The sequence below is a fragment of the Gallinula chloropus genome (genome assembly GCF_964237585.1).
Source record: "Gallinula chloropus genome assembly, chromosome: 4".
In the NCBI taxonomy this organism is placed as follows: domain Eukaryota; kingdom Metazoa; phylum Chordata; class Aves; order Gruiformes; family Rallidae; genus Gallinula; species Gallinula chloropus.
In genome coordinates, this window is record NC_140088.1 from 70,270,722 (window position 1) to 70,297,971 (window position 27,250).

General features: G+C 39.7%; 1 protein-coding gene across 2 annotated transcripts in view; it reads left to right on the forward strand.

The window, feature by feature from the left end:
• Positions 1 to 17,196: 17,196 nt before the first annotated feature.
• Positions 17,197 to 27,250, forward strand: part of NFKB1 (nuclear factor kappa B subunit 1) — a gene marked incomplete at its 5' end in the record, with an annotated part of 45,825 nt that continues 35,771 nt past the window's right edge. The window contains 3 exons of one of the 2 annotated variants that reach the window (XM_084262746.1): positions 17,197 to 17,244; positions 18,347 to 18,431; positions 26,070 to 26,110. In XM_084262746.1, coding sequence (XP_084118872.1) covers positions 17,200 to 17,244; positions 18,347 to 18,431; positions 26,070 to 26,110 — 171 coding nt within the window. The remainder of the gene's footprint in view (positions 17,245 to 18,346; positions 18,432 to 26,069; positions 26,111 to 27,250) is intronic. The other variant, XM_084262745.1, reaches the window with a different exon arrangement.

Consider the following 27,250-nt stretch of genomic DNA (forward strand, 5'->3'; position numbering starts at 1 on the left):
TACTTTGATCCTGCAGAGAAACGGCAGTAGTTACAGGATTGAAAAGTTTCTAAGGCCAAAGATTTCTGACCTGGAAAGGAATCTGTACTCTAAAGCAAACCTAGGGGAGAATAGACAAGTCTATTTACATATCAAAACACTTAAATGTACAGCACCTCAGTAAAACGAGGCAGTCTAAACATCCAGCTAGAAAGCTTTACCTTGAATACACCTCCCCAGCTACCGAAGACTGCTACACAACTGGAAAAAATTTACAACGTCTCACTCAGCTGAGAAACATAAGCAGTTGCTCCTTTGTGATCAGCTTTAATCAACTGCTCTTCACTTGTAAACTGATACTGTCCAGGTGCTGAAGCATCTTGATGCAAACCTGTGTTAACCAGTAAAGAGGCACCACTTCATCACTGTAAATCACTCACATCTGAATCTATATTATTCCCTAGTGGTTGGAAACAGGATTAGAAAAATAATTGTTCGTTTGGCTGTTCAGGTGAGAAGCCTGTGCTTCAAAGCAGTTAATTTATTGAGTGTCCTCTGAAGATAATTTTACTTAACTGTGGGTTTACAGCATAGGACTACTGTTAATTTCGGCAGAAGTAACATTATTGTTATGGTGTTAAGCTACAAGAAAGGCAAGTTTATGCTTTAAATACAGTTAAGAAGAGAATTTTTAAACCTAATGTTTGAAGAATCTGATTAGGATTTCACAGGGAAAGCTAAGCTTTAGTACTTGATAATGTGTCCTTTTAAAGTAAATCCACCAGGTAAGTCTCCTTAAGTTTTGGAACTTTTCCACCTTGTCTGACTTCCTGGTACTTGTTCATACAGGTTTTGCCCTATGATCATGCCTTTGACTAGCTGTGACATGGCACTTTGCCATTCAAATGAGTCCTTTTGAAGCACCTCTTATACTTTAAGTCCTTCTAAATTTCATTCTTAAAGAACTTTTGGGGGCCTATTGCTCTCCTCACTTGCTCTGCTTACATCAGTGTACTTGCTTCCACACAAAAGATTACTCTTGGGTCTTGAGTGTACAGAAAGTAACACCATATAATAAAGAAAAACATGCTTTGCTCAGAAATTCTGAGAAATGTTCAATTTCTAATTTGGATTGGGAAGAGAATGGGAGAATGTGATTTTAGAACTGCATCACAGAGCACTAGTGGCAATCCAAATAAAGAAAATTGTTGTCTCTTCATGCATATATCTACGTGTAACCTGCTTGAGATTTCAGTTCTCTTATCAAAAGGCAGAAAATCCTTTGCATTTACAAGCTGTCTTTTGCAGTCTCAGCACTGATTTGAAACGACTACACCTCTGTTCCAACCAGAGTTGAGACACAAAGTATAACATCTGCATTTACTACTCCCTTTCCAGGAATGAACTCAGCTACCTTCTGGATATAATGGAAGTATTTGGTAGCATGGTTTCCCTTTATAGCATGACCGGTCTATCTATAGTTTTAAAGATAAAGCTGTAATACCTATCTGGTGAAAATACTCCTTTCTTCTTGTTCCAGACAACAGGTGGCTTATGATTTGATCCTATTTCTTTTGAATTGATTTTTGTTCTAGATTACAGTTCTTTGCTTCAGTCCAAGAGGCAATATTTGCATAATTTCAATCACCTATAGAGTGCGTTTTTAAAAATCCTTCATATAAATTATTTTTGTTAGTCTGAATCAATTCTGAGATAAATAATTAGTGAAGTTCCACCCCTTGTGGCCTTAGCATAACAAAATCCCTCCCCCAGTTGCTTTTCAGGTACACTGCTGATTTTCTGGGCTAACACACATCAGATGAGCGATGCTGGCTGATGATTTGAGCTTTTTAGCTGATTTTGCTGCCTGTCACCCTTAGTAAACCAGGCATTTAAGACTCAGTATCAGGCCGTTTGAAGGTAAATGTTTCCTGTAATATTTGTGCTAATTAAATGTGGCGCTACCTGACTTTCTCAGCCTTGGTGTCCCCTTGTGTCCGTATGACTTTGCTGCTGTCTTACAAACTTGGATTTCAGTATTAAGACCACCAGCATGTTATTAATGGCTGGTACTATCTGATAGATGTTAACCAACCTGTGAGTCTGCTCCACCAGGAACTGTATAAACCCACGGGAAAAAAACACCCAAACAAGAAACCGGTGCTGTGTAGCCTGTACTTTCTGTTCAATGCTGGCTTTGGGCATCAAGTGGTAGTCAACTAGTAAGCCTTTTACGAAATGCCCACGAAAGGCATCCAACAACCAGACACTGCACAAGTGGGTTTAAATTCACTCCCTGCAGCCTCTCTTCCCTTCAGAACGTTTTTGGGGTCAACCGACAAGAAAACGCTGGCAGCCACCAGGTCGGGCCTGATTCCAAGGAAGTACGGAGAACGCGGCTGTGGGCCGAGCAACACGGACAACGACAGGCAGTGGTAATTCCCCCGGGGTGAAAATGCTCACGTATTCACGCGGCTTCCTCTAGGTGGGAGGGCCTGTCCCGGGGAGAGGGATTTTCGTCGCCAGCGGGTAGATGGCAGACGCTTCCTTAGCTGGCCTCGCCGCTGTTCTCTCCTCGCCCGCCCGGGCTGGGCTGAGCCGTGAGGCGGCGGGCGGCTGGTGCCGCGCGCAGCGCTGAAGGGGCCGCCAGCGACGGCTCGCGGAGCAGGTAGCTGCTCACACGCACCCTCCCGCCCCCGAAGGGCTGCTCGTGCCCAACGGGCGCCCGCTCCCTGTCTGCCCCCTAACGGCTGCCTGCTCCCGCCCCGCCCCTCTCCTCCCGCCGCGGCCGTTTGCGCTGCCGGAGCGTCAGCGGGAATTTCCAGTCAGGAAGTGCGGCGGGCCGGGGGCAGGGGCGGGCGGGGGTGGAGGCTACGCAGGCGGCGGCCGCGCAGGCCAGTGCCGCTCGGCTGCCCTCGCCAGCGGCCCGCGGACGGGAGGAAGAGGGAAAGTCCGCGCGGAGCCAGGGCGCGGGCGGCGCTGGCGGCGTCACGCCGGTACATGGCACGGCTCTGAGGAACGCGCGGCAGAGACCCGCCAACGGCAGACGACGACGACGAGGAGGAGGCGCCGCCAGCCCTGCTCAGCACCGGGTGAGCCCCAGGCGGCCCCTAACCCGCCGCTCGCTGCCTTCTTTCTCCGCCGCGCCTCTGCTTGCCGTTGCCTGCACCTCCTCCATCCTGCGGCCTGACTCGGAGCGAGACCGGGGTGGGACCGGGCACCTGCGCCCTGCTTGCGCCGGGCTGGGCGGGGAGCCAGTGCTGCGGAGCGTGGTGGCCCCCTGGGGTGGGAGGTTAGCTGACGGGAAGAGTGTCCCACGCGTGGCGCCAGGCGGTCGCTCGGCGGATACCTCGGCCCGGGAGCGGACCTCCCGCTGAAGTACGGGGAGCCGCTGCAGCGGGGTTTGTGGGCGCTCGCCGGGTCGGCTGCAGCGAGCGAGAGGGGAAGGCGGCCAGCCGGCGGCACGGCCGGCGCTCTGTGACGGGACTTGGAGCGGTGTCGGCCCCTTCTTCCCAGTGCGGAGTTTCTGGAAAGGGCGAGTGCCACCTCGCTGTCCTTTCTGTTGCGGGCTTGAGAAGCTGTTCCCTGTTACCGCGCGAACCGCCTGAAACCTCTTCCGTAACTTGTTTTTTTTAAGATGATATTAAGGTTTATCTGCTGATTACAATGACCTTCCTACCTAGGAAGAGGCGTTAGTCAACTGGCGAGTAAAGTGAAAAAGCCTGAAAGCCGAACTTCTGAGCGCGCAGAGGGTGCTTGTAGACGAAGGGGGTGCCGCTTTTCACGCTTTTGGTTTCGAAGGTGACACACAGGCGCAGCCTGAGTCACAGGTTGGCGTGTCTGCCGGTGCCGAGTCGCCGGCTGACCTTGAAACAAACCGGGCAGTTGCCACGCTAGCGCAGGTTTGGTCCCGGCAGCTTGATGTCCCGATCTTGGGTGGGGGCTTGACAAGTGTCAGGGAGAGAATAAAGAAAGGCTACTTTGGAAGCGAGGGTTTTAATAGCAATCGAGTGGCAAGTGATGAAAATGGCAAATTCCCGCAATGGCCAGGAGTATTGTCAGACTGCTTGTTCTGTTACAAAGCCAAGGATAGTCAATTTATTATAATAGCAGTTAATTCTTTTACTTATCAACACGTTCTGCTATGATCGTAACTTTGATAAAGAAGCACTACTGACTTAGACTATGTCAACATAAAATAGAGCATTACTTCTGGAATGTGGTACAGATGAGCTATGTGTTTGGCTGTTACCGTAATGCGGTGTACTGCTATGTAATTTCATTCAAATAAGTAACTATGAGTGCCTGTAAGCATTTGCAGAATAAGGCTTTGTAGACAAGAGATCATCTTCAACTTCTGGTTTTAAAATGCTCAAAATCTTTGCTAAAGAGGAACATTTAAAAAGAAAAATGGATTATTTTTAATGGTTTTAAAGTGCCAATCATATTTGGCATGTTTTGTGTTTCAGAAGTCCTCATTTATTCTGTTCACAGAGAAAATTAAGTGGATGAAGCTGAAAATACAGCTCTGTTTTTACTGACATCCAGAGTCCCAATGTACTATGAAGTATCAGCTTTTGAAATAGTATTTCAGTAAAGCATTTTTGCTCTTTCAAAAGAGAACATAGTTACCCATTCTAGGAAGGCATTAATGAAGACGTCATTCTAAGACGTCATCCTGTCTGCAGTGTTTTGTAATCTACAGGAATGACTACAGTTTAATTGAGAAAACGAAAGAGGAAAAAGCAGCCTGTAACTATCCAGGGGCAGATCCTCAGGTCTGTAAGCTCCCCTGGCTCAAGAATTTAACAGACATTTATGCTGAAATATTGTCAGGATCTGCTAGACTGGAGATTTGAAGGAAGCTCTGTGCTCAAATATGCGTAAGATCAGTTAAATAACTTAATCTGAAATATTAAACAGAAGGGCAAAAAGCCTTTTGCCATCCTTTGTGGCTTTTTCAAGAAGGAAGTGTCAATCAGCTGTAGAGTCATTAAAAAAATTACATTATTTTCTCATGCAAGTAGTGAATGCACTTTGAGTAGTTAAGGTTGTAAAACTGAGAGCAACTTTGTATAATTTTGTATCATGTTTTGTGTTTTTAAATAATAATGTAGCAGATAAACTTCAGACCTGTAGATGAGTGTGCTGTGAAAAAGAACAAGGAAATGTTGGGAGAGAAGGAAAGCACATTGTAAAATTTCCTACTTCAATTATTGAAAAGCAGCAATTTAATTTTTCTATGTTACTATGTATTTGACTTTTTAAAATTTAATTTTAATTAAAATTTATTTTACTTTTTCTGTGAGATGACATTGTATGAATAAATAATGGATACCTACAGATAAATACCACTGAAACAAACTTGGTAATTAATAGCTTTTCCAGTTTTCAATGCTCCTCACTTTCATCCTTGCTTTTTCCCAAAATCTTCCCATAACAGTCTCCTGAATACATGCACACTCCAGCAATAAGCTCAGTTAGGAATTAACGTTAGAGTGGTGAGTCTGGAGGGACAGGAACCAAGTTTGAAGGCCTATGAGTTTTAACATCAAAGATGCTCAATGCTGACTACAAAATTCAAGTCCCCTCAATGCCTGCAAAGTAAATGTTTTGAAGTTGCAAAGATACAGTGAAAGACAATGTAATTTTTTTACTGACTTACAGTTGCCTTTCTGATGTAGCTAGTGATGGGAAAATTCTGTGGTCTTCAGAGATTCTGGGTAATTAATTACTCTGTGTTTTCAGAGATCACTTGAAAATGTACTTGCCAAAATCTTCTCACCTTCCAGCACTGTAAATGTTTGCCAACTCTAAATTCAGAAGTATTAGTTTTAAAGGAAATCCTTTCCCTAAACAGCTTAAGAAAACTAAAGTTAGTTTAAATTATATTTTTTTCCCTAACGTGTTGATAGCTTTTCTTTGGTTCTCAGACACAAAATAACACAGCTATAATAAAACAAAGGGGAGGCAAATAATGAAATTGAAATTTCCTATCTTGGTCACTTTTAGCTCTGACAAAGGTTAGAAGTGGACGTTGTGATTTGATGTCCTTTAAATAAATTGTGAACCTTTTTTGAAGTTCTATATTGATAAGATCATAATTACAGTTGTCATTAACTGTGCCCCTAGGTCCATCAGGGACTAAGTTTACATCTAATTTTGAGCATAGAATAATGCAGTGAGCTTTAGTCAGTGCTTTTATTTTAATCATATATGTTTTGCCGAAGCACTGTTGACAGTTTCAGAACTAAAGGCCTTAAAAGATGTTTCCAGTTATTCTAGTCACAAGGTAAAATCCTTTGTTTAGTTATTTAGGTGGAGCTGACAGAGTCTGTAGGTTACTATTGCTCTTATTAGCAGCTTTTCCCCTTTCAACTTTTGTGTTCTTTTGAAAAGTGGCCCCAGATGTATATTTTTTCCTTCATTTAAAATGCAGAATTAACTGTACTAAAATATGTCTGTACTTCATTGCATCCTCCAAGCAAACACTATTGCTATCAACAGATCAAGAGCAAAGTAGGTCTGAGTTGTGTGTTGCTGCTTTTTTTTGTTTGTTTGGATATAATTGGGTTTTTTTGTTTGCTATAAAGATCATATTTCTGTCAGTTTAAACACTCATTGACAGATTTTAACACAAATTAAGTAAAACCAAAGTGAGCAGATTATTTAGGGGTCTTATTAGTTTAGTCTATGTGTTTTTTAGTATAAGTTACTGTAGAAAATTGAGACTGCAGGTGTTTTACTATTTGTAAAAATCCAAACAAGCAGCCTTAGTAACCACTTTGCCCCGGCAGATATGAAACCTAGGGTATAACTGTAACAGTGCTGGACTCCTGTTTGCTTCCACTTGCTACTTAACTGACTGTTCCTGTCACGTTATGTTTTCAGTGTCTGTTTGAAACCAAGAGGAATCCCTTAGTTCACTGTTGTGATTGCAGTGTTAGCAGCTCTTGCTATTTCTCTTTTGCTGCCCTTGTTCATGAAGTGAGGGACTGTGTCTTCAGCATGACCCCAAAACCTGGGTGAAAATACCTGGTGATACAACAGACCTTATGTGAACTGGACTTCTGAAATCTTATGTTTGCTTGTTACTTGGCTTCTCAGAGATTCTTCTCTCCCCCCACAAAAAAGGAAAAGGTTTGCTGTGTATTATTGATGATTCATGACACTTAAGGCTAACAAATTGGGTATTTGTGGCTTTTTAAGTTAAAATTTGACTTTGAACAATTTGTACGAACTAGAACTATTCCTAATGAAAAAGTAACTATTCAGGAAACTATTCAGTAACTATTTCAGGAAGAAGGAACAGTACTTTAGCATGATATTCAGGTTAGTTCAAGTATCGTCACTCAATGTGGCTAAAATACTGTGCAGTTACTAGGGTTGTTTTGCTGTGTTGAACCTTATTATTTTTACATTATACTTAGCATTATACATATACCAGAGTATGTTTTCCATATATATAAGTATTGCTTATTCCTTTTAAATTACTTGATTGTGTTTTAACAAAACCATTCTAATTTCATTCTAACAATATCCTAGAAAAACAGTTTATATATTTTATGGCATCTTAGTGTTTCTTCTTGTCATATTACTTTGCTACCTTGACATTTGGGAGAGGAATACAATACTTACACAAAAATTCTGTTTGTAAAGGTACTTAGTAAAGCAGCCATTCAGGTAGTCCAGTTACTCTCTGCCAAGTGAATTTCCTCATGCAATAAATTTTTCTTCAAATTTAGTAGTTACCTAGTATAATACATTGTAGGAAATCCTGACTCAATAATTCTGCACCCAACAATTCTGATTCAGAGCATCATAATTCTGAAATCTCTTTAATACGCATGATTGATTTAATTTTCTAAATGTTTTGTAGCTTTTGTACTGTTGTCCCATAATGCATCTACTCATGACTGAAAATGCTTTAAAATTTTAACTTGAACAGGGTTTGGTTTTTTAATTTAAAAAATATACAGCCAAAGCTTCCAGGTCCCACCCAACAGGAAATAATAAGCAGACTTAATAACAAGAGGAGGCAATTTGTTATATTAGAAAAACGGTGTCATTCAGGGTTATGTGGTAGTATTGCAGCTGCAAAAGTCTACCGGTGAGAAAAAGTTTTCAGATGAAAGTGCTGTATTTTATAGAAATACCTCTGCACAACCCTCTTCTCACTTGTATACTGAGAAATTATACTCAAATCTTTACTCACAGATTACATGTTTTTGTAGCAGCTGAAGGAAAGTTTTGTTTTTTAAAAAAAAATTTACTTCCGTGTGCGCTTTTGCAAAAATGGAGCATTGCTGAGTTTTATAGTGAGCAGAGAGTTTCCTTAAAACATCCCTTTACACCCCCAGGTACTGATGTCATAGATGGGAGAAGAAACACTAGTAAACTTTAAACTTCGAAAAGCACATTTCAAATTTCAAGTATGTTTGATTACTGAGTTAAAATCCCTTCAAAAAACCATAGTCGATGTGGCTCATTGTCACCTTGAACAAGTTAGCAATTGCTTCTCATTTTTTTTTAATGCTATTTTTTTCTGTTTGTACTTAAGAGTTCTATGCCAATAACCTGAGTCAAAGTATGCATGATGCTCCCTTAATATTTTGGTTCTATTTACTTTGTATATTTCAGAGTACTCTAGCTGGTTCTCACCTCTTATTTTGAATAAATCAGGGATTTGTGGCCTGTAGCACATCTCTTTATTTTAAGAAGTATGCATGCGTAGTTTGCATTTTCCCTATTTTCTTCCAGACTGGGCATCAGGATAGCATTCATCTAAATGACAAAGATTTGTTCCCGTCTTAACCTTTCCCTAGAGACTTCAGAAACATTATAATTCGTTAAAATGAATACAATCAAATTTAGTAGTTGAGAACAATTAAATAAAATAACCATCGGTAAAACCTTTTCTGTATTAAGATTTTGCTTGATTAGTATTTGGGAGGGGGATGTCTCTCCCCTCCCCAGAAATTGTTCTTCTGCAGCAGCTTTGTTAACGGTAATGGAAGTACAAGGTGCTGGTAGCTAACAGCTGTTTGGAGTTCAGTTGTGTAGACCTGCTTTAAGCAGGTTTGGACAGTATGTGTTCAAAATGCCAGCAACTGTTTGGAATCATGCCTGTACAATATTCCCACTGTTGCTTACATTACTTCTAACAAAAATGGGATTTATTTTTCTTCGGCATCTTTTATTCAGCCTTAAACAATTGAAGTGGTTAGAAGGGCTTGCACAGCCTAAGCTAAGGGTAGTCCATGTAACTGGTGAAGGTTCGTGACCAAGCTTGTGTGTCCTCTGAACCTTGAGAAGACCTAAGCCTGTGTATGTGTATGGCTTGCTGCTTGCTACTTTGTGCAGAGGTAGAAAATAGCAGTTATTGAAATTCCTTTTTTCCTTCCATATGCTGCTCTAAGTTACTATATTTTAGAGAAGTTTTTTGCTCTAGAGTGATGCTTTCAGTACTTTGGAAAAAATCCTGAGTTACAAGGGAAATGGAGTGCTGCATGAAGTTGAGAGGAGATGACCAGAGCTAAAGTTAAAAGGCCAGGCATTGAAAGGGGTAGGCAGCATCCTGACTGTGAAGACACTGCAGTGATGAAGGCTTGAGATGGAACATCTTGGATCAGTATCTCTGCTGTGTCAGACCAACCTGCTAAGTCCACTAGTCAAAATCATCTCAACAGCTCTTGTCCTGCTTCCAGCCCTGACAATGTCTGTTACACAATATATTTCCCAACATCTCCGTTTGGGAAATGCTGATCTCTTACAACAATTATCTCTCTACAGATTATGTTTCACAAAGGATATAAAAGTGAGACTCAAGGATGGATAGTTACCACAAAAAGAAGCAAAGAATTCAATGTAAAGCACATTGTAGAGACTACACAGTACAACAGTTACCATTTCTACTTCAGTGTTTCATAGCTGCTACAGGATTCCATAGAGCTTTATGCTGTTCCTAAGCTATAGGTCTTGGCAGTCAGATAGTCTGCTATGTTTTATAGCGCTGATGTAGTAAAAATAGAAAAACATAATATATAAACCACAAATGGTTTTGCCTCTCAGCCTTATCTCTATTACTAGTAAGGAAAATAAACAGGCTAAGAGCGCAATCACAGTGAATTTTTACTTTTATTCAGTGTCTAGTTAAAGAAGTTTTAACAGATAAATTCCAAGGAAAGCCAAGTTAAAGAGAGGAAATAATCCACTAGAAAACTTGCAAGAAAAACTGTGCTTTTAGTATGTCACATTAGCTGACATATAGTCGTTGAGTTTTGTAACTTGCAGCTTGCTTTCAGAATCCCAGCCTTGAATGAATATGACAGAGGGACTAGAACGTCAATCTTAAAATGAGAGGCTTAGGGGCTTGAGACTTTTTAGCCTGGAGAAGACTGAGGGGGATCTTATCAATGCTAATATAATACTTGAGGTATGGATGTCAAGAGGATGGCATCAGTCTGTTTTCAGTAGTACCCAGTGACAAGACAAGAGGCAATAGGCATAAACTTGACTATGGGAAGTTGTACCTAAACGTGAGGAGGAACTTCTTTACCGTGAGGGTGGCAGAGCTCTGGAACAGGCTGCCCAGAGAGGCTGTGGAGTCTCCTTCTTTGGAGATACTCAAAATCGATTTGGATGCTGTCCTGTACAACCTGTTTTAGGTAATCCTGTTCTGGCGGGGGGTGGACATGGACTAGATGATCTCCAGAGGTCCCTTCTAACCCTTATAGTTTTGTGATTCTGTGAAAGGTGAGAGAAGAGGTTGATGTTCTTCCACATAGAAATTCCATTTCACAAGTATAATGGACTCTGAGTAATAAAGGTCATGATTTACTAACATAGATGTCTTTAGTGTACCTTTTCCAGAATAGTGTACCTTAGTTTCCATCCTGTTAAACTGAGCTGTGCTATAACTAAACGTTCTTCCATAAAGTATTTATCTAACCTAAGCTCAGTCTTTGTACTGAACTAATTAAAAATAATGAACAAGTTTTAGGAAGGATGATTCTTTGTGTTTTAAAACACAACAGCAGGCAGATACCCTTTTGCATTTATTTTCTGAGGATATAATGGGCATCTTGTCACATCAGCTTTTATGCATTTATTTTGTTTGTTCAGCTGGAAGTATAGAAAGTTTAAGAGAGGTATGTGGCTGATAAGTGTTTCCACCAGGTATCACCTTCTTTTATGATGGAGCAGGTCTTTGTGAGGTAGGGAAGTTAATAGTACTGTTCATCCTTCATATCTCCAAATTGATTTAAAAAAATACAATTACATTTAAAGAACTTAGATTAAAAGCAGAGACCTGCTTACTCTGTCTCCCTTTGAAGGTCTGGGAAAGGAAGTATATGTCATATGTTTTGTTGGTTGGTTTTGGGTTTTTTTCTGGTCTTATGTGAAACATGATCTTCATCAGTAAGTGCACTGGTGTACTTTAAAACATGGATAGATTTGGAGTACTAAAACTCAAAATTTTTTAGGGGGGAATAAGGATGTTGTTAAACCATTTAGGGTAATATTGAAATGCTTGTATTTCCTGCTTGGAGTAGTCAGATGTCTTCCTAACTTTTTCCTATACATACTGTTCAGGTTTTTAGCCCAGTCCGTATGGGAGCAAAGCTAGAAAGAAGAAGAATGAAACTTAAAGTCTTGTTTTGTTAAAGGCAGGCAGCTACTGGATGAGGAGTCTGTAAATGTTTTCGGAAATAACTGGACTGTTATTATCTGAATGAAGCATTAAAGTTTGATTCCTTGTAGATAATGAAACTTGCATGGAGTTTGGCTTGTCTGTAGAAAGGTAAGAGGAAGAAATCCCATTCCCTCTTTGTAGGCATTGGATTGGATACTGGTGTCAAAGAGGAAAATGGTCTATCTCATTTTTTTAAAATTCAGGCCGAAAAGTTGAAGAGGAACAATAAAGGGAAGGATCTGGATTCCAAAAAATTTGGATGCTAAAAAAACTTGGTTGGAGAAACCTGTCTTTGTTTTTAAAAGGTAGTCAGATATGGTAGATGTTGGAGAACAGCAGTAGAGAGATCTGAAATCAAATGATTGAGATAAACAGAAATGAGAATTCAAAATACAAAATCGAACTTGGGTTCTTCCAGCTCTGCCTACGTGTACCTGGTATTAGTTGGTTATTAAGGAGGAGTGATACACAGTAACTGCCATTATGTTTGCTTGGTTGTTTGGTGCAACCCCATCATCTTCTATATGTGTATGTGCATATATATATGTGTGTGTGTATCTCTTCCTAGGTCTTTGATGGGGGGGGGGGGTGTTGTTGTGTGGTTGGGAGTTTTTTCCTTTTTTTTTTTTTAACCTTTGTCATAATGGCAACTGATCCACTGTGGTTAGAAAGGATTACTGCACACATATGCATATAGAATCACAGAATGTGTTAGGTTGGAAGGGACCTTTAAGGGTCATCTAGTCTACCCTCCCTGCAGTAAGCAGGGACACCTTTAACTAGATCAGGTTTCTCAGAGCTTCATCAAGCCTGACCTTGAATGTCTCCAGGGATGGGGCCTTCACCACCTCTCTGGGCAACCTGTTGCAGTGTCTCACCGCTTTCATAGTGAAGAACTTCCTAATGTTCAATCTAAACATACCTTGCTCTAGTTTTAAACCATTCCCCTTGTCCTATCACTACATACCCTTACAAGCAGTCCCTCCCCAGCTTTCCTGTAGGTCCCCTTCAGGTACTGGAAGGCTTCTATAAGATCTCCCCGAAGCCTTCTCTTCTCCAGGCTGAACAACCCCAGCTCTTTCAGCCTGTCTTCATAGGAGAGGTGCTCCAGCCCTCTGATCATCCTTGTGGCCCTCCTCTGGACCCACTCCAAGAAGTCCATGTCCTCCTTGTGTTGAGGGCTCTAGTGTTGGGTGTAGTATTCCAGGTGGAGTCATGCCAGAGCAGAATAGAGGTGGAGAATCACACCTCTCTCATCTGCTGGCCACACTTCTTTTTATGCAACTCAGGATGCCATTAGCTTTCTGGGCTGCCATTGCCCATTGTTGGCTCATGTCCAGCTTTTCATCCATCAGTACCCCCAAGTCTTACTCCACAGGTCTGCTCTCTACCATGTCATCCCCCAGCCTGTATTCATAATGAGGATTGTTCTGACTCAAGTGCAGGACTTTGCACGTGTCCTTGTTGAACTTCATGAGGTTGGTATGGGCCCACCTCTCTAGGCTGTCCAGCTCCCTATGTACACACATACACATTTATAGTCGGTCCCTCAGTAGGCACAGCTGTGTGGTTTTGGACAAGTTTAGCTGGGCTTTACATTTTCCAGTTACACTAGGAGCTAAGTGACCTCACTTCTCCCACCTTTGAATTTTCACACTTAAAAATACTGAGTTGAAAAGTTCAGTTTCCTGTGCCCTGTTATGTGAAAGACTTCAGATGATCTCCAGGGTGGAGGCAGTCATGGTTTATTGTGGTCTGCAGGTGTAGGGGTATTTTTTTATTGTAGGTGCAAGTTTGCAGTACAGTTTATGGGAATTGGAGATTATATGGGAAGCAGGCATATATGGCAACACAAACTTCCACAAAACAATTTTAATCCCAGTCATCTTCAAATGAGAGAGAGGTGGTTTTGACTTGACTTCTCAGGCAGCTTGGATAAAAACAATCTATGCCCCAAAATACAGCTCTTGAGGACAGAATGAACAAAGCTACTTGTGGTAGATGTTATCTTAGCACTTAATGCATGTAGAAAAGGTGCTTAGAAACTCAAGCAATAAGGGAAGAGGACAATTAAAAGCTATGTAATTAATGCTAGAGTTTGTTTTTCTGCAAGTCTTCTTGGGTTTTAATCATGTTATTGACTCCTGGTTTTATCCTGATTTTCTTGTAAGAAGAATCTTAGGGATTTGTTAACTGAATAAATCCTAAACATACATTCTATTTTGGAGGTAGGGTTCCTGGAATATTTTTGGGGTTTATTTAGCTTTGAAAGAGAACAAAACATACGTGAAACTGAGTCATTCAGAGGGGTCATTTTAAACTGCGGGGTTAATTTTTGTCTAGGCCCTGAAAAGGCAATCAAGTGTCAGTTTACATACGCAAAGGCATATGTTTGCACATCTAAATCATTGTGTGTTTATAATAAACTGGCTTAGCGTTCAAGCCAGAGAGAATATCTTTACCTCTCATTCAAACACTACAGCTGACTGTTGAACACAACACAAAAGATCTCAAGTAAGACACTTTTAGTTTTTGGTGCTAGAGAGATTGTGTTTAATACCTGGTTAGAAATTCATTCGTATATACGTAGAGCAAACGCGTATTATGTGGATACCTTGCTGCTTCAGAGTGTAATGTTCATCTTTAATAACTGCTGTTTTGTTCTCATGATGTTCTTGTTCGATACATCAGTCAAAAAGCCAGAAATGACCATTGAATGAAATTGAAGGACTGATTCAGATGTCAGTTTTATTTCTGTATGGATTCTAATTTTATATCAAAGTAGTTAAAAGGAGAACCTTTCAGAATACTGCCTCTGTGGTGTTTTTCCACTTTGGTGAAGTCATGTATTGCAGAACTATGAATGTAATCAAGAAGCAGAGGTGGGAGCTGCCCTGCTCCTAGAGTTCTGCTGCAGTCAGAGTGCTGCAGTCTGAGAAACTAGAATAGGACAAAGACTATAGAACATGCTGGTAAATTTATCTATTTGGCTTACAGAGAAAGCAGTAAGAGGCTTGATTTGAAAGTTTTACAAACATACATTTAGCAAACAGGCAAGTGGGCAGATACTATTGATGCTATCTCCTCAGATTTTTATTTTTTTACACAAACAAGCATATTTACCATGTCATCTGGCGACCTTAGATATTTTAGAACAAATTTTTGCACATATGACTCATGAAATAGTAAGTGATTAAATATGAGAGATCAAAAAACAAAGACTTTTAGGTCCAGTTTTTATTCTGTTTATGCACAAGAAATCTGGTGTTTGAAATCAGCGTGCATCAGCAGGGTGGGCGTTTTCTGATGCTTCCTAAAAATGTTGGCTGTTGACAACTTTTATAATATCTACACCTTTACCTCAAAAGTGTTTGCCCAAAACCTAAACTACAGTTATTTTAGTGACTTGTCAAAGGGTTATATTCTTTCTATGGAATAGAATGTCAAATAAAACATCGTAGTAAAGTTTATGGTATGCTGAAGTTTTTGTTACACCTTGTATGTTGACTCTTTTCCATAATGATTGATAATAACAATAGCAAATTATTGATGAAAAAAATGCTTGGCAAAATATACCTGTGAGATAATGTCATTGGTATTTTTTATATTGTTGAAATCCAAATTTATTAGGTGGTGAAGTACACCATGGGTGATTGTGGCTGCTTGTTATATGACCAGCTATTTGGTATTTGTTTAAATATTACAAATAAATATTATTCAGTAAATATTTCTCTCTAAAATTGAGTTACAGGCGAGTACTTATATTTTCAAGGTTAAAAAAATAATTTTATCCAACTCCTGGCTCCACACAGGGCAGCCAAGTCAGAGCACGGGACTGAGTCCATCATCCAGACACTTCCTGAACTCAGTCCAGCTCGGTGCTGTGATCACTTCTCAGGGGAGCCTGTTCCAGTGCCCAACCACACTCTCAGTAAAGAATCTCTTCCTAATACCCAGCCTAAACCACCCCTGTCACAGCTTCGTGCGGTTCCCTCAGATAGTATCACTGATCACTAAAGAGAGGAGATTGGTGCCCTCTCCTTTGCTCTCCCTCATCAGGAAGCCATAGACCATGATGAGTTCTCCCCTCAGTTTCCTTTCCTCCAAGTTGTACAAACTAAGGGATTTCATCTTTTCCTCATAAGACTTCCCCTCTAGACCTTTCACCATCCTCATTGCCCTCCTCTGGACACTCCAATAGCTTTGTGTCCCTTTTGTACTGTGGCACCCAAAACTACACCCAGTACTCAATGTGAGGCTGTACCAGTGCCGTGTAGAGTGGGATGATCACCTCCCTGGACCAGCTGGCAGTGTGGTGCTTGATGCACCCCACAATACAGTTCATGTTCTATTTGTGTGAGATGCATGGCTTTATGTTGTTGTCTTTGAAGCTTGCTAAGAAGTTGCCTTGAGCCTCTGTCAAAGTGTAATACTGGAGTATTACCATTTTCTTTTTGCCCACCTAGTGTCTGTAGAACGGTACACAGTGACTCAGTTTTTCTTTACTGGGTGACTGATTGCTTGCCACTCTCATGGGGCAGTAGGTTTTACCGTTGACTTTTGCTTTGCTGGAAAACATGGTTCATGTTCATTGTGGTGGAATGTAAGGACTTGTTACTATGTTCTATTAGTTATTAACATTATTTAGCATGTCTACTTGTATGCACAGATGAGTCTCTTGAAATAGTCACCTGTTATTTTCAGATATTTCCTTGGAGAACTTTTTTTAGTAAGATCAACATTAAGTGAAATTCTAGTTCTTTCAGTAATGTCTACATGAAAGGAAATAACACTAATATTTTATAATGGACCTAATAAATTCCTAAAAAAAATTACAGCCTCAGCTACTGGCTTGGTACTGGCTCCAGGAAAACTACGACAGGATAAACTTTCTCACTGTCCAGCATTTACATGTAGATCTGGGAGAGGTTATATATGTTGTACATCCATAATTGTCATTGTCAGCGCTGAGTTATTATGGGTGCCAAGTAGTTGTGGACGTCTGGACATAAAGGTGATCCAAAAGTAGACAATATTTGACTCTGGCTTTATTTAAAGAAAAAACACAGAATGTTCTTTCATAGGCATTTTTATCTTGCATTCATTAGCATTTCACAGGAAAACTGGCATTCATAAATGCACAGAAGTCTTTTTATCATATAAAAATGCTTTTGCTAAACTATGATAATGATTTTGCTTGAACTGTAATCACAGAATAGTCAGAGTAAAGGCAGAAACAAATTCATTTCTGATTTTAATAAATTTTTATTTAAGGATTTTGACTGTAATTTTTAGTTACTTGGGAGTAGGCAATGGAAAATCTTAGTGGTAGCTTACTCTGTCCTTAGCCAGCACCTTCCAAATACTAAGGAATTTTAATGGTATTCTAGAAATCATTAGCATTATGAGTAAAATAAGAGGGTCAGAGATGGGACTTTTAACTCAAACATTTTTCATGTTTCTCTGTTGCTGTATATTGGGGGAAAAAAGAGTTCTGATCATGTATTTGTGTTTCAGGACTTAAAATGGCAGGAGAAGATTCCTACATTATGGGAGTGTCTGATCCCCAAGTAAGTGGGTTTCTCTATCTTCAGTATCCATGTATTCTCTTCTCACTCCTAGGCTTGACAACATGGAGATATAAAAGCATTTCAGCTATTGGCAGAAATCAGGTTTGAAGAAATCTAGGGTGGTTTTTTCCTCTAAGGTGTTTATGTGACCTGTGAAGTGCCTGGCCACTGGTGAAATGACGGAAATGAAAAGGAAAGCCAGGCCTGCTGAAAGACACAATTGAAAAAATAGTAATTTTTATGGCCTGTCAGCCTGTGACACTTGCCCAAAAATTTCTTGTGTGGTGGGTACTTCACCTGCAAATAAAGCCCCTCATGCCCAAAGCAGCCCGTTGTATCACTTTTTGTGAAATCTGCGTTGACATTGATGACTGAAATTTTCCTTCACTCAAACAGGCCAGTAGGCCTGGCTCTCCAGAAGCTCGTTCTGATCTCATTAGGTCATTTTTTTTTAATTCATTTGAATTGTGAGAATGGTGCTTGAGTGAAGAACAGACTATTTCCACATTTCTGCTCACCTCACTCTCCAAAAAGAAACTATTTAATCCTTTATACTTGCTCCACTTTGGAAGAAGATAGATTTATACCTAACACCAACTACAGTGAGTCAAGACATTTTGTTGTTCAAAAAAACCCACCCAAAACTTTAACCTGGCTATACTGGTTTCTTGCATTAGAGCCTGTAAATATGTTTACATAAGGAATGTATTCTGGTGGGGTGTAATCACAGAAGTGAAAATGAAAGCACACAGGTTCCCAGCAAGACCTTGGGCAAGATGTTTAGGGTCAGATTTTCAAAATTTGCCATGTACGCTCTTTTGAATATATAGCTATTAGTGTGTGTAAGCAAAATGAGTACTTAAAAACTCTGCTGAGCTCAGTGTGGTCTCATGATACTAGTGAAACTTGGTCAATACTATCAGCTTGGCTTGCACTACTGTTGCCAGCAAAAAATAAAATAGATATAAAATGTTTGTGTACTGTACCAGGCTGAGTTTGCAGTCTCAATATTTGTGGAGAACTTTGAAATTCTTTGCTGGTAGGTTCTTTATGAAAGTATCTATATATCTATTAATGAAGAGTATATTTTCTTTCAATATAGATGTTTGCAATGGATCAGTTCATGGGAATGAATGCTTTATTTAATAATACAAATTACATTGCTTCAGACTTACCACTACGAACAGGTAAGGACCATTGCTGTTTTATTGTCCTCCTGTCTCTTCCAGTTTGGGTTTGTGGGTTTTTTAATAAACTCTCTTCACAGGCTTTTTTTTGTTTACACTCTTATATTTCATAATGTTAGATCCTAAATTTGTCAACTAGATTTCATATTACGCTCTTACTCTTCTCTTTTCTTACCCTCATAAAACTTGCAACTGAGAGACAAATTTGATTTTTCTTTTGGCTTGTACAGGAATGGAAAGTTTCAATTAGTTCTGTGGCTCGAGTGACCAAGGAGCTTTGATCTTATTTTATAAGTTATTTTGCTTTTTTTCCTAAATTTGCATCTTCAGTGATCTCCATGTTTGTATTGATGCTTTGCAAAGTGCATCATGTACTTTTTTCTCTAGAATGGCGTTTCATTTGTTGCAATAATTCTTAAGGTGCTTGTTTTTCACTAATAAAATGTGTATTCAGCTTCCTGTATCATTCGAATCTGTTTTTCCTTCTCGGTGACTTCTCTGTTTCCTGTAAAGTGTCAGTCTGGTATTAAAAGTACCTGACAGTTTCCTGTATAATAGCACTAGTTTGAAAGTTCAGAATCAAATTTTGCAGCAAACTGCAGAAAATAGGCAAATACTATTCTGTAAAGGTCTGAGATGCAATTCTTTTGGTATGATTCCAGAACAGGAATATCAAGTAGAAGTGTATTATATCTCAGCCAGTATTAGCTGCTTGCTCTACTTTGGTCTGGTTTTGCTTGTTAAATTAATTTAGAAGTATTACTTATTGCTTTGCTTCTCCTGCTTAGTTTATTAGAATAGCTGATATGAAAGGAGGAAGGAAATATTTTTTAAGCATATTTATCTCCAATAATACAGCTCCAGTGTAGCTGTAAATGTGTTCGTGACAACTTTCTGTTGTTGATCTGGTTGAGTCTGTTGTACCAGGATGTAGCTGGCATCTTCTGTATTGCAGATGGCTTGCTTTTGTTGAAAATACAAATTGCTTTTATTTACACTTGACCACAGTGAAGGTGTAAAATGAAATATGCAATTAGCTTTTTACTTTATAGGTAAAATTCCACCCTAAATAACAGTAAGTGCTGATATAAGAACAAAACTAAATGCATGCTTTTTCATGTTTCCTGTTTTAAACCATGCTTCAGTTTTCTTGACTGAATAGTAGCAAGGAAGAATCAAGAAACACATATGGTACAGATAACTTTGTTTCAAGATAAAATATTCTGATGAGCAAACCTATTGAGAAATATGGACAAGCATCCAACAAATTAATGTTGCAATCATTTGTTTGCAGTGTTTCTATTAAAGCAGATAAAATTGTTCAGTGAGATTCATCTGTGCAGGATTAAAGGGCTGTATACCAAGAGTTGTATACCAAGGGGGTTTTTTCACTGTTCTCACAGAATTGCTGTGGAGCAAATAAGGTTATTGGAATTTTGATTTCCTCATAATGATCTCTTACATGAAACATTTAAGCTTACCATGCACTTCTCATGCCAGACTCATTCCCTACAAATTATTCAGATAACTGATTTTCAGATATCTGTACCATCTATACTAGAAAACAGCTAGTTTTAAAGCCATGTGTGGGACCCAAGAACACACTGTGTTCTGGAGCCACAGAAAACTCCTGGGCTTGATTTGCAAAACTGCCTAGGAAAGGTGAGGTATTTTGATGGCACTGCTCTTGTCTACTGTTGTGCTGTAGTCATTCCCTGTGTACAAAGTGGGATATAATAAAGGATCGTGGAGTTCAGGTTATTGCAAACAAAAAGTTTTAGAAAAAGTTGATCAGTTCAAAACCATGTAATGATGACATAGTGATTTTATTGTTGAGTGGTATCTTGTGTTGGTACCATTATAATGCTTACTTCCCCCCTTGCATGAAACTCTATTATGTTGTTACTCTGGAGTAACTCTTCAGCTATAAGGTAATATAATAATTTATATATTATGCTGTAGTTGTTTCCAAGCAGGAACTAACGATTTCTTTCTGTACAGTGAGGACAGTTAGAAACTCATTTGGGATTTTTCAAGAGTTCTTCCAGCCATCACATTGAGAGGGTGAAATTCTAAAAAGGATTTTTCTCTAGGACAACTAGAGGATTTAAACAGAAAGAACCAAAGCCACTTATAGTTGCTCATGATTTCGTGTGGTGCCTACATTTTTTGATTTATGCATTTGTAATTGCACAATGTCAGACTTAAGGCAGGCAGGTTTAATATTAACTGTGGATTGCTGTATCATGCCAGTGAAGTTAAATCAACAAATAGCTGGGGAATTTGGGGACTTTCTGAATATAGACATTCTGCTGTTCTGTTAATATTTACAGTAATAGTAGAAAACCTTGGAGATGTCAGGACAAGGATTTTCTTGATGAAGTTGTCAGTGCTCAAGTGTCTTCCCTCACTCACTTCTTTTTCTACCTTAAGTATGTCGGTTTCAAGTAAAAACTAGGTTTAGTTATTTTGGCTCTAAAGCTGTAGTAGAGTGTTACGTGGTTCAGGTTGTACATTTACATCTGTATCTGGAAGCAGTCTCTGTATAGCTTTAGTGGCAAAATAATGTATCTCTAACAAGTGCCACAACAGTGTAAACTGCAGGACTGAGCTTTGTGTTTAAAACTCCACCAGCAGCAAGGGCAGTATGTCATGAAGTCAGTCTGTTCTTTGCCTTGTTGGGAAGTGTCTTGCCTTTGAGAGCTAGGAACTAATTCTCAGTGATGTCAGGGATGGAGGGAATGTTATTCATTGCACATATTTAGGCGTTGTAAAGTCAGATACGCCTCTGTGATGTCCACTGTGTAGAGGAGGGACAAAGCGATGCCTTACATTGGGAAAGAGAATCCGCCTGGTTATATAATGCCATCCACAACCATGTAATGTAGCAATCTGTGTGCCAGTTAGAGATGAGTTTGAGAACTGTGTAATTGGGTTTTTTTAGGGGCTCTGGTCTAACTAGCTGGTAGTATTGAGGTGGTGTGTTTGGTTGGGTTCGTTTTTTTTAAATGCAGTCAGACTAAGCCTGTGATGTCAAAGCAGGGCTATCAGCAGCTGAACAATATTGCCTGGAGGCTGCTAAAGTTACTGTTCTCTGGTATTTTTTCTGCTTCCTCTGCCCAACCCTCTGTGAGGGTGCTTGCTGTTGAGAAATGAGAAGGACATAGAGGGGAAAAAGAAGGCACTTTGAAAAAATAACACACAATGGTTTTTTGTGAGAAAAATTATGTTAAGAGAGTCAAGGAATCACAACTGTGACCAAGAATTAGATGGATGTTAATTTTCCCTCTCCTGTAGCAGTGGTCCTTAGAAGCATGAGCAGACTTGCATACTGGTTCTGTGATTTTTTTAGATCCTCTGTGCTTGTGTTTTGAAGAGTGAACTGAGGAGAGTAGGAGGTTAAGCAAAGCCAGTGTGCTGCTGGCTTTAAACATGCTTTGAGCACCACCGAGCTGAGATGCAAGAGTGTTCTTGTTCCCTTGAGGGGAAGGATGTACAAATAGCATGATAGGCCTTTAAGAAGCATAAGACACTAGATCTAGAGCCTGAGCTTGTAGCCACTGTCAAGATGGACACAATAGGGTTGGTGTTAGATTTAACAATCAAAAGCTACAGGCTGTGAGCATTTTCATCCATGTCCGCGGATCAGAAGAACACATAGTCACCAGGGTGAGATGCCTGTTTGGGGGAACCACTAATAGAGGGAAAGCGAAGGAGGACTTGATCATAGCTAGTGGCAGGTTAAATTGAATGGCTACACGTATTGGGTAAGATACTAGGTTAAGGACCCTAGTACTTTATAAAGACATTAGTCCTATGGTGCTGACTGCTGCAGGGATATCTTGCCAACCTCACAGACCATTTTTTTCGTTGACACTGTGTGATGGGAATAAAGAACCAAGAGGGAGCCTAAGATGAGTACTCCTTTGGGAAGTATGTGTGCAGGGTGAGGCCTGTCAAGTAGAAGAATGACTGTTAAGTGGTGGGAGTGTCAAGATGCAGGAGGGCCTCTGACTCAGGCAGGAAGGAAAATGAAGAAATGTAGCAGTTGAAGAAGACGTGGGGAAGTGGGACTATGACTCAGGCTGGAGGGGAGGCAGTGGGATGCGAGTCAGTCTGTGGCAACTGAGGCGAGAAGACAGAAAAGGAAGCACTGAAGCATACCCAGGATGTGGCAGTCTGCACCAAACCCCCTCCAGGCGGAGGGCTGCATGTTTTAGTTGCAGGTCTCAGCCATTCTGACTGCAGCAGTGCCAGGCAAATCGTGGAGTGCTCATGTCAAAACTTGGGTCTTGGCAACCGTGAGAGTCATCCCTGTGTAGAAGCCAGCTCCATGACTGTACGTGGCTTCAGCCTCTGTAGAGCAAAATTAGAACTTAAACAATGCATTAAGGTATGTTCCTTCTTGTGCCTGTTTAACACTTAAAAAGGGGTTGCTCATTAAACAAGAACTTGAAGCAAGCAACTTTCAAGCCTAGAACAGAGGTTGAAAAGATCATCACAAGTCTCAGCATTATTAGTTCCTCTTACAAGGTGTACATCTTAAGGTTCATGCTCTCTGCTTAGACCAGACATGCCTACTAATAGAGATGAAATATTAAAAACTTCCCTGTGCAAAACACTAAACATCTTTTCCCCATGGGAAAGTATGAGAGAGAAGGAGGGAACCATACATGTCCGATGTTAGGCTGTCTCAGGTACTTCTGGAAAGTATTCAGAGTTCAGTAGAGATAGCTGCATGAGACCCTTCACTAATAAATCTTTTTTATAGTCAAAATAACATGCTGTTTATGCTTGGAAGTTACCTTGAAAATTGCTGCTTTATTTTTAAATAGCACTGCAGATGTAATTAAGTGCTTCATATTAGAGTGCCTTCTCTGTACTGTTACTTGGACCTGGTTCAGATGTTATACCAGAGAATTACTGAGTCATTGTAGAAAATGTTTAGACACAAAACCCAAAGGTTACAGTAAGACCTCACAAAACTTTGTTTTAAATACATAGCAATATGATTTATATAATCTAGGTTAATGATGACAAGCGTCTAATTTGCCTTTGTATTTGTACATTTCCACTACACCATTTTTACACTTCCCTATTATTAGTATGCAAGATATATTTATATGCTTTTTATAAACTTTTTTTCAAAGGAGGAATAAGAACCATAGTCCAAAGTTTCCCATTTTCCTGACAAGTGCCATGCAAGGTGAAAGCATTTCAGTGATATGAAGAATTCCCCTTGAGCTTTCCAATATGCCAATATAGTATGTATCACTCTCTTAGGAATTCGAATTTCCTTATGCTGACAAAAAGTTGGAGCCTGGGTCTGCTGCATTCTAGGAGACTGCTGCAGCCACTGAGCTGCTGGGTAAAAGAGTGCTTCCTTTTCTGGCTAATGTTTAAAAGAAAGCATTAGTATTTTGGGCTGATACTAACCCAACGTATATGCCTTGAAAATGAATTCCTAAGGGAAGAAGAGCCAAAGAACAATTACGTGGCAGATCCTGCCCTGGAGGCTTGGTTGAAAGTTGAACTACACAGTTGTATTTTAGGTGCATTATATCTGACAGTAACCAGGAGATACAAGGCTTATGGATTGTTAAAGCATAATATTTTAGATGCCTAAAGCATAAGGAGGGTAGGTGTCTATGAACAGAGGTCTTAAATTTAAGTAGTGATATAATGCCTAAACCCAACTCAGCTCGTCTTGACTCCATGTTACAGACAAAACCTGAAATAGTAAACCACACCAAAGCCAAGTATTACTCTACAGTTTTTTATGTTTCTGAAGTCCAAATTTTTTTTTCATGCTTTCTAAAATAAGATGATGAGTACATGGTCTTGAGGCAATCGTTCTGCATGACTTCGAGATTTTAATTGTAGCACTGTTTACTTTTTCACAGGAAGAGTGTTGAACTTGGGAAATTAATAATCTTTATATGTGAAATTCTTGTGACTGACATATGCAGCATACTTTGTCATGAAGCTAATTCATTTGCCAAGTCAGCGAACTTGAACAGCAAAATACAAATTCCATCTATTTAGCAGATTTATCAAAACTTTGATTTTGAGAGAAGCCTGTTCGTTAAGACCTATGCTGACTAAATACATGAAGGTCTGTTTTATTAAAGTCATATTGAAGATCTGAGAAGGTTTTGTATAGTCATACTGCAAACTATAAATTAATGAATCCTCTTGTAGTTGTTGGTGAAAATTAGGCATATTGACAAATTAAAATTGATGCAAATATGTAGTTTTGTCTCTTTGAGGTAGCTGCATGGCATGTTACTTGCACACAGTGCGGTTGTTCCGAGGCAGATCACACTTGAGTGTTGGTGGGGCACAGTATGCTTGATATGCTTGCAGGCTCTGCCACGTAGCTGTGGGTTATCTCCTTTGGAGGCTTCATGTGTCCCAGTAAGCTTGCTGGATTCCTTAGTAGTAATGCCTTTAATAGAGTATAATTGATGATACATAATTCCAATAGGGACATAGATGGCAAAATACTGTGTAGGTATTCACAGGGAAGCTGTCATTTGGGATCTGCTTTGGTAACAATTGAATTTTTAGCATTGAAATCCAAATCTTCTCTGCTTAGCAAGAGGCATGGGAGAAGTCATACCTCCATGAACTGTTGTTTTCTGACTCAGGAGTGGCTTGAATTTTAAGAGGTGTTTCACAGCCATCCACCTAGAGAGCTTTCTAACAATCAGAATTGGAACTAGGCTTTGATCAGGTGATGAATTCTTAACTCAAGTGGCACCAAGTTCTCATTGAATTTAGGGCCTGCTCGCAGGATATTTAAATTGGTGAGTTTTGAATGAGATTTGTGGTATGGATGTAGCTACTGTTGAGGGAGTGGTCCATATGCAAGACTGAAAGTTGGTAAGAAAGTCTTTTTTGAAAGACACAAATAAAATTTCAGTAGAACTTAATCCTGTATATTGGCACCATGCTCAAAGATGGATCTCGTTATAAAGTCTGCATCTGTAGTCAAAAGGAGTGTGTTCAGTGTTTTGAGAGGCACTGTAGAACAGTATATTTAAAAGCATATCTGAAATTATTAAAAGAATGTAAATTGTTTACTCTCCTCAATTCCAGCTGTGGGGTTTTTTTAAAAGCAGTTCTGACTGTTAGGGCATGTTGAAACAGTTTAAATTCCTGCTATATTCCCATACCTCAGAGCTTCCCATTGGCTGTCTCTAGACTTTCAAAAGCACCTACTTGGTAGGAAGCCCTAGGGTCAAAAGCTTGTGAGTATAGTCTTTAGAGCCCAAGGGGTTTAAATACAAAAGTTAACCTCAGCCCACGGAGGCCAGGCTGCTTGTCAGTGGCAAGGGGAGGATCCTGTTCTTACCTTACTGAATCTTAACTGAGTGATCAAAGTTGCTCATTTAGGTCTTCTGAGCTAAAAACTTTTACTCTGTCCCTTCTTACTCCACTGGTACTGGGGAATATTGGAAACGACAGACTGACAAGTGATTAAATTATTTATTAAAACTTAATTTCAGAAGATGCTTAGGTGCTTTCAAAAATGTTATCTCAAGACATTCAAGGACATCAATTTTACTCTACAGCTTACATGTCATAGTAATAGAAATATAATTTTTATTATTACTTTTATTTCTTTTATATTAGCAGATGGACCGTATCTTCAAATCATAGAACAGCCAAAACAGGTAAGACCAACACTACATTCTGAAAATCGTTAAGGTAGCTATGTCACTATATTCAGCTTTGAATAAAATTATGACTTGAGATGGGGATGGGGGGGAAGGAATATGGAAGAAATTGACTCTCAGATGTGGCACTTAACCATGAACATTTTTTCCTCTCACTTTTGAGTTAAATCATTTCCTGTTTTGTTCTGTTTTCATTTTTGTGTCTCTCTGGAAGTGTCAAAAAGACAAAAATACCCCAAACAGTTTTTAGAAAATGTCTTGCTAAGTATAGACTCATCTTAGAAGTGACTCTTGCAGTACCCCAGTATTTTGAAACTTAAACAAATAGCCCATACACTTAAGATTTTTAGAATGTTTCATGTTTCTTGAACCACATGAAAGAAAAAAATTAAAACGTTTCATTCTGTTCCCCAGTTACAAGAACTTTTTACTTGTGCTTTGCTATCCTAAAGAAATTGTCCTTTGAGATTAGTTTTGTCACAGTTGACTGTTTTGAGTAACCTGAGAAAAATGAAGAAAAATGCTCTAATGTTTGGGTTCTTTTTTTTTTTTTTGACTGTGTAGCAAACACTCACTTATGCTCCTCTGACCCTGTGAAAGTCATTCCAATGCATGAGTTAGTTTTCATGCAACTGATAGACAAAGTAATTGCTAGGTGAAGATTGCCCTGAAGTACACCAGGATATCATTTCCCTTTATCTGGTGGCATCAGCAATTCTAAGTATTCCCCCTGAAGCTATTACAGTATGGAGACCTCTTTCCTGCCTCTCCCAAACAGCTGCATAAAATCCTACCATATGAAGACATTAGGTAGTCAGGGCGACTAAAAACTATCCCATCCTTTGCTTGGTCCAGTGCAGAAGCAAGCTGCAATCCAGTTTCCTGGTAGGAGAAACATTTGTTTCAGCCACACACAAGACTCTTTTTATGCTTGAGCATTCCTCCAGGAATAGGGACACTCTTGGCACAATATGCTGCCTCTTCCTTGTAGTGCATGCGAAATCAAACTGCCTTTGCATAGAGTGGGCAGTGCCTAAAGAGAATCTATTATTTCCATGTGTGACTTCTCAGCAAGCAGCTCCTGTAGTGGAGTACCCATGTGGCAAGCTGGACAATGGTTTGTAACAGGGTGATGAT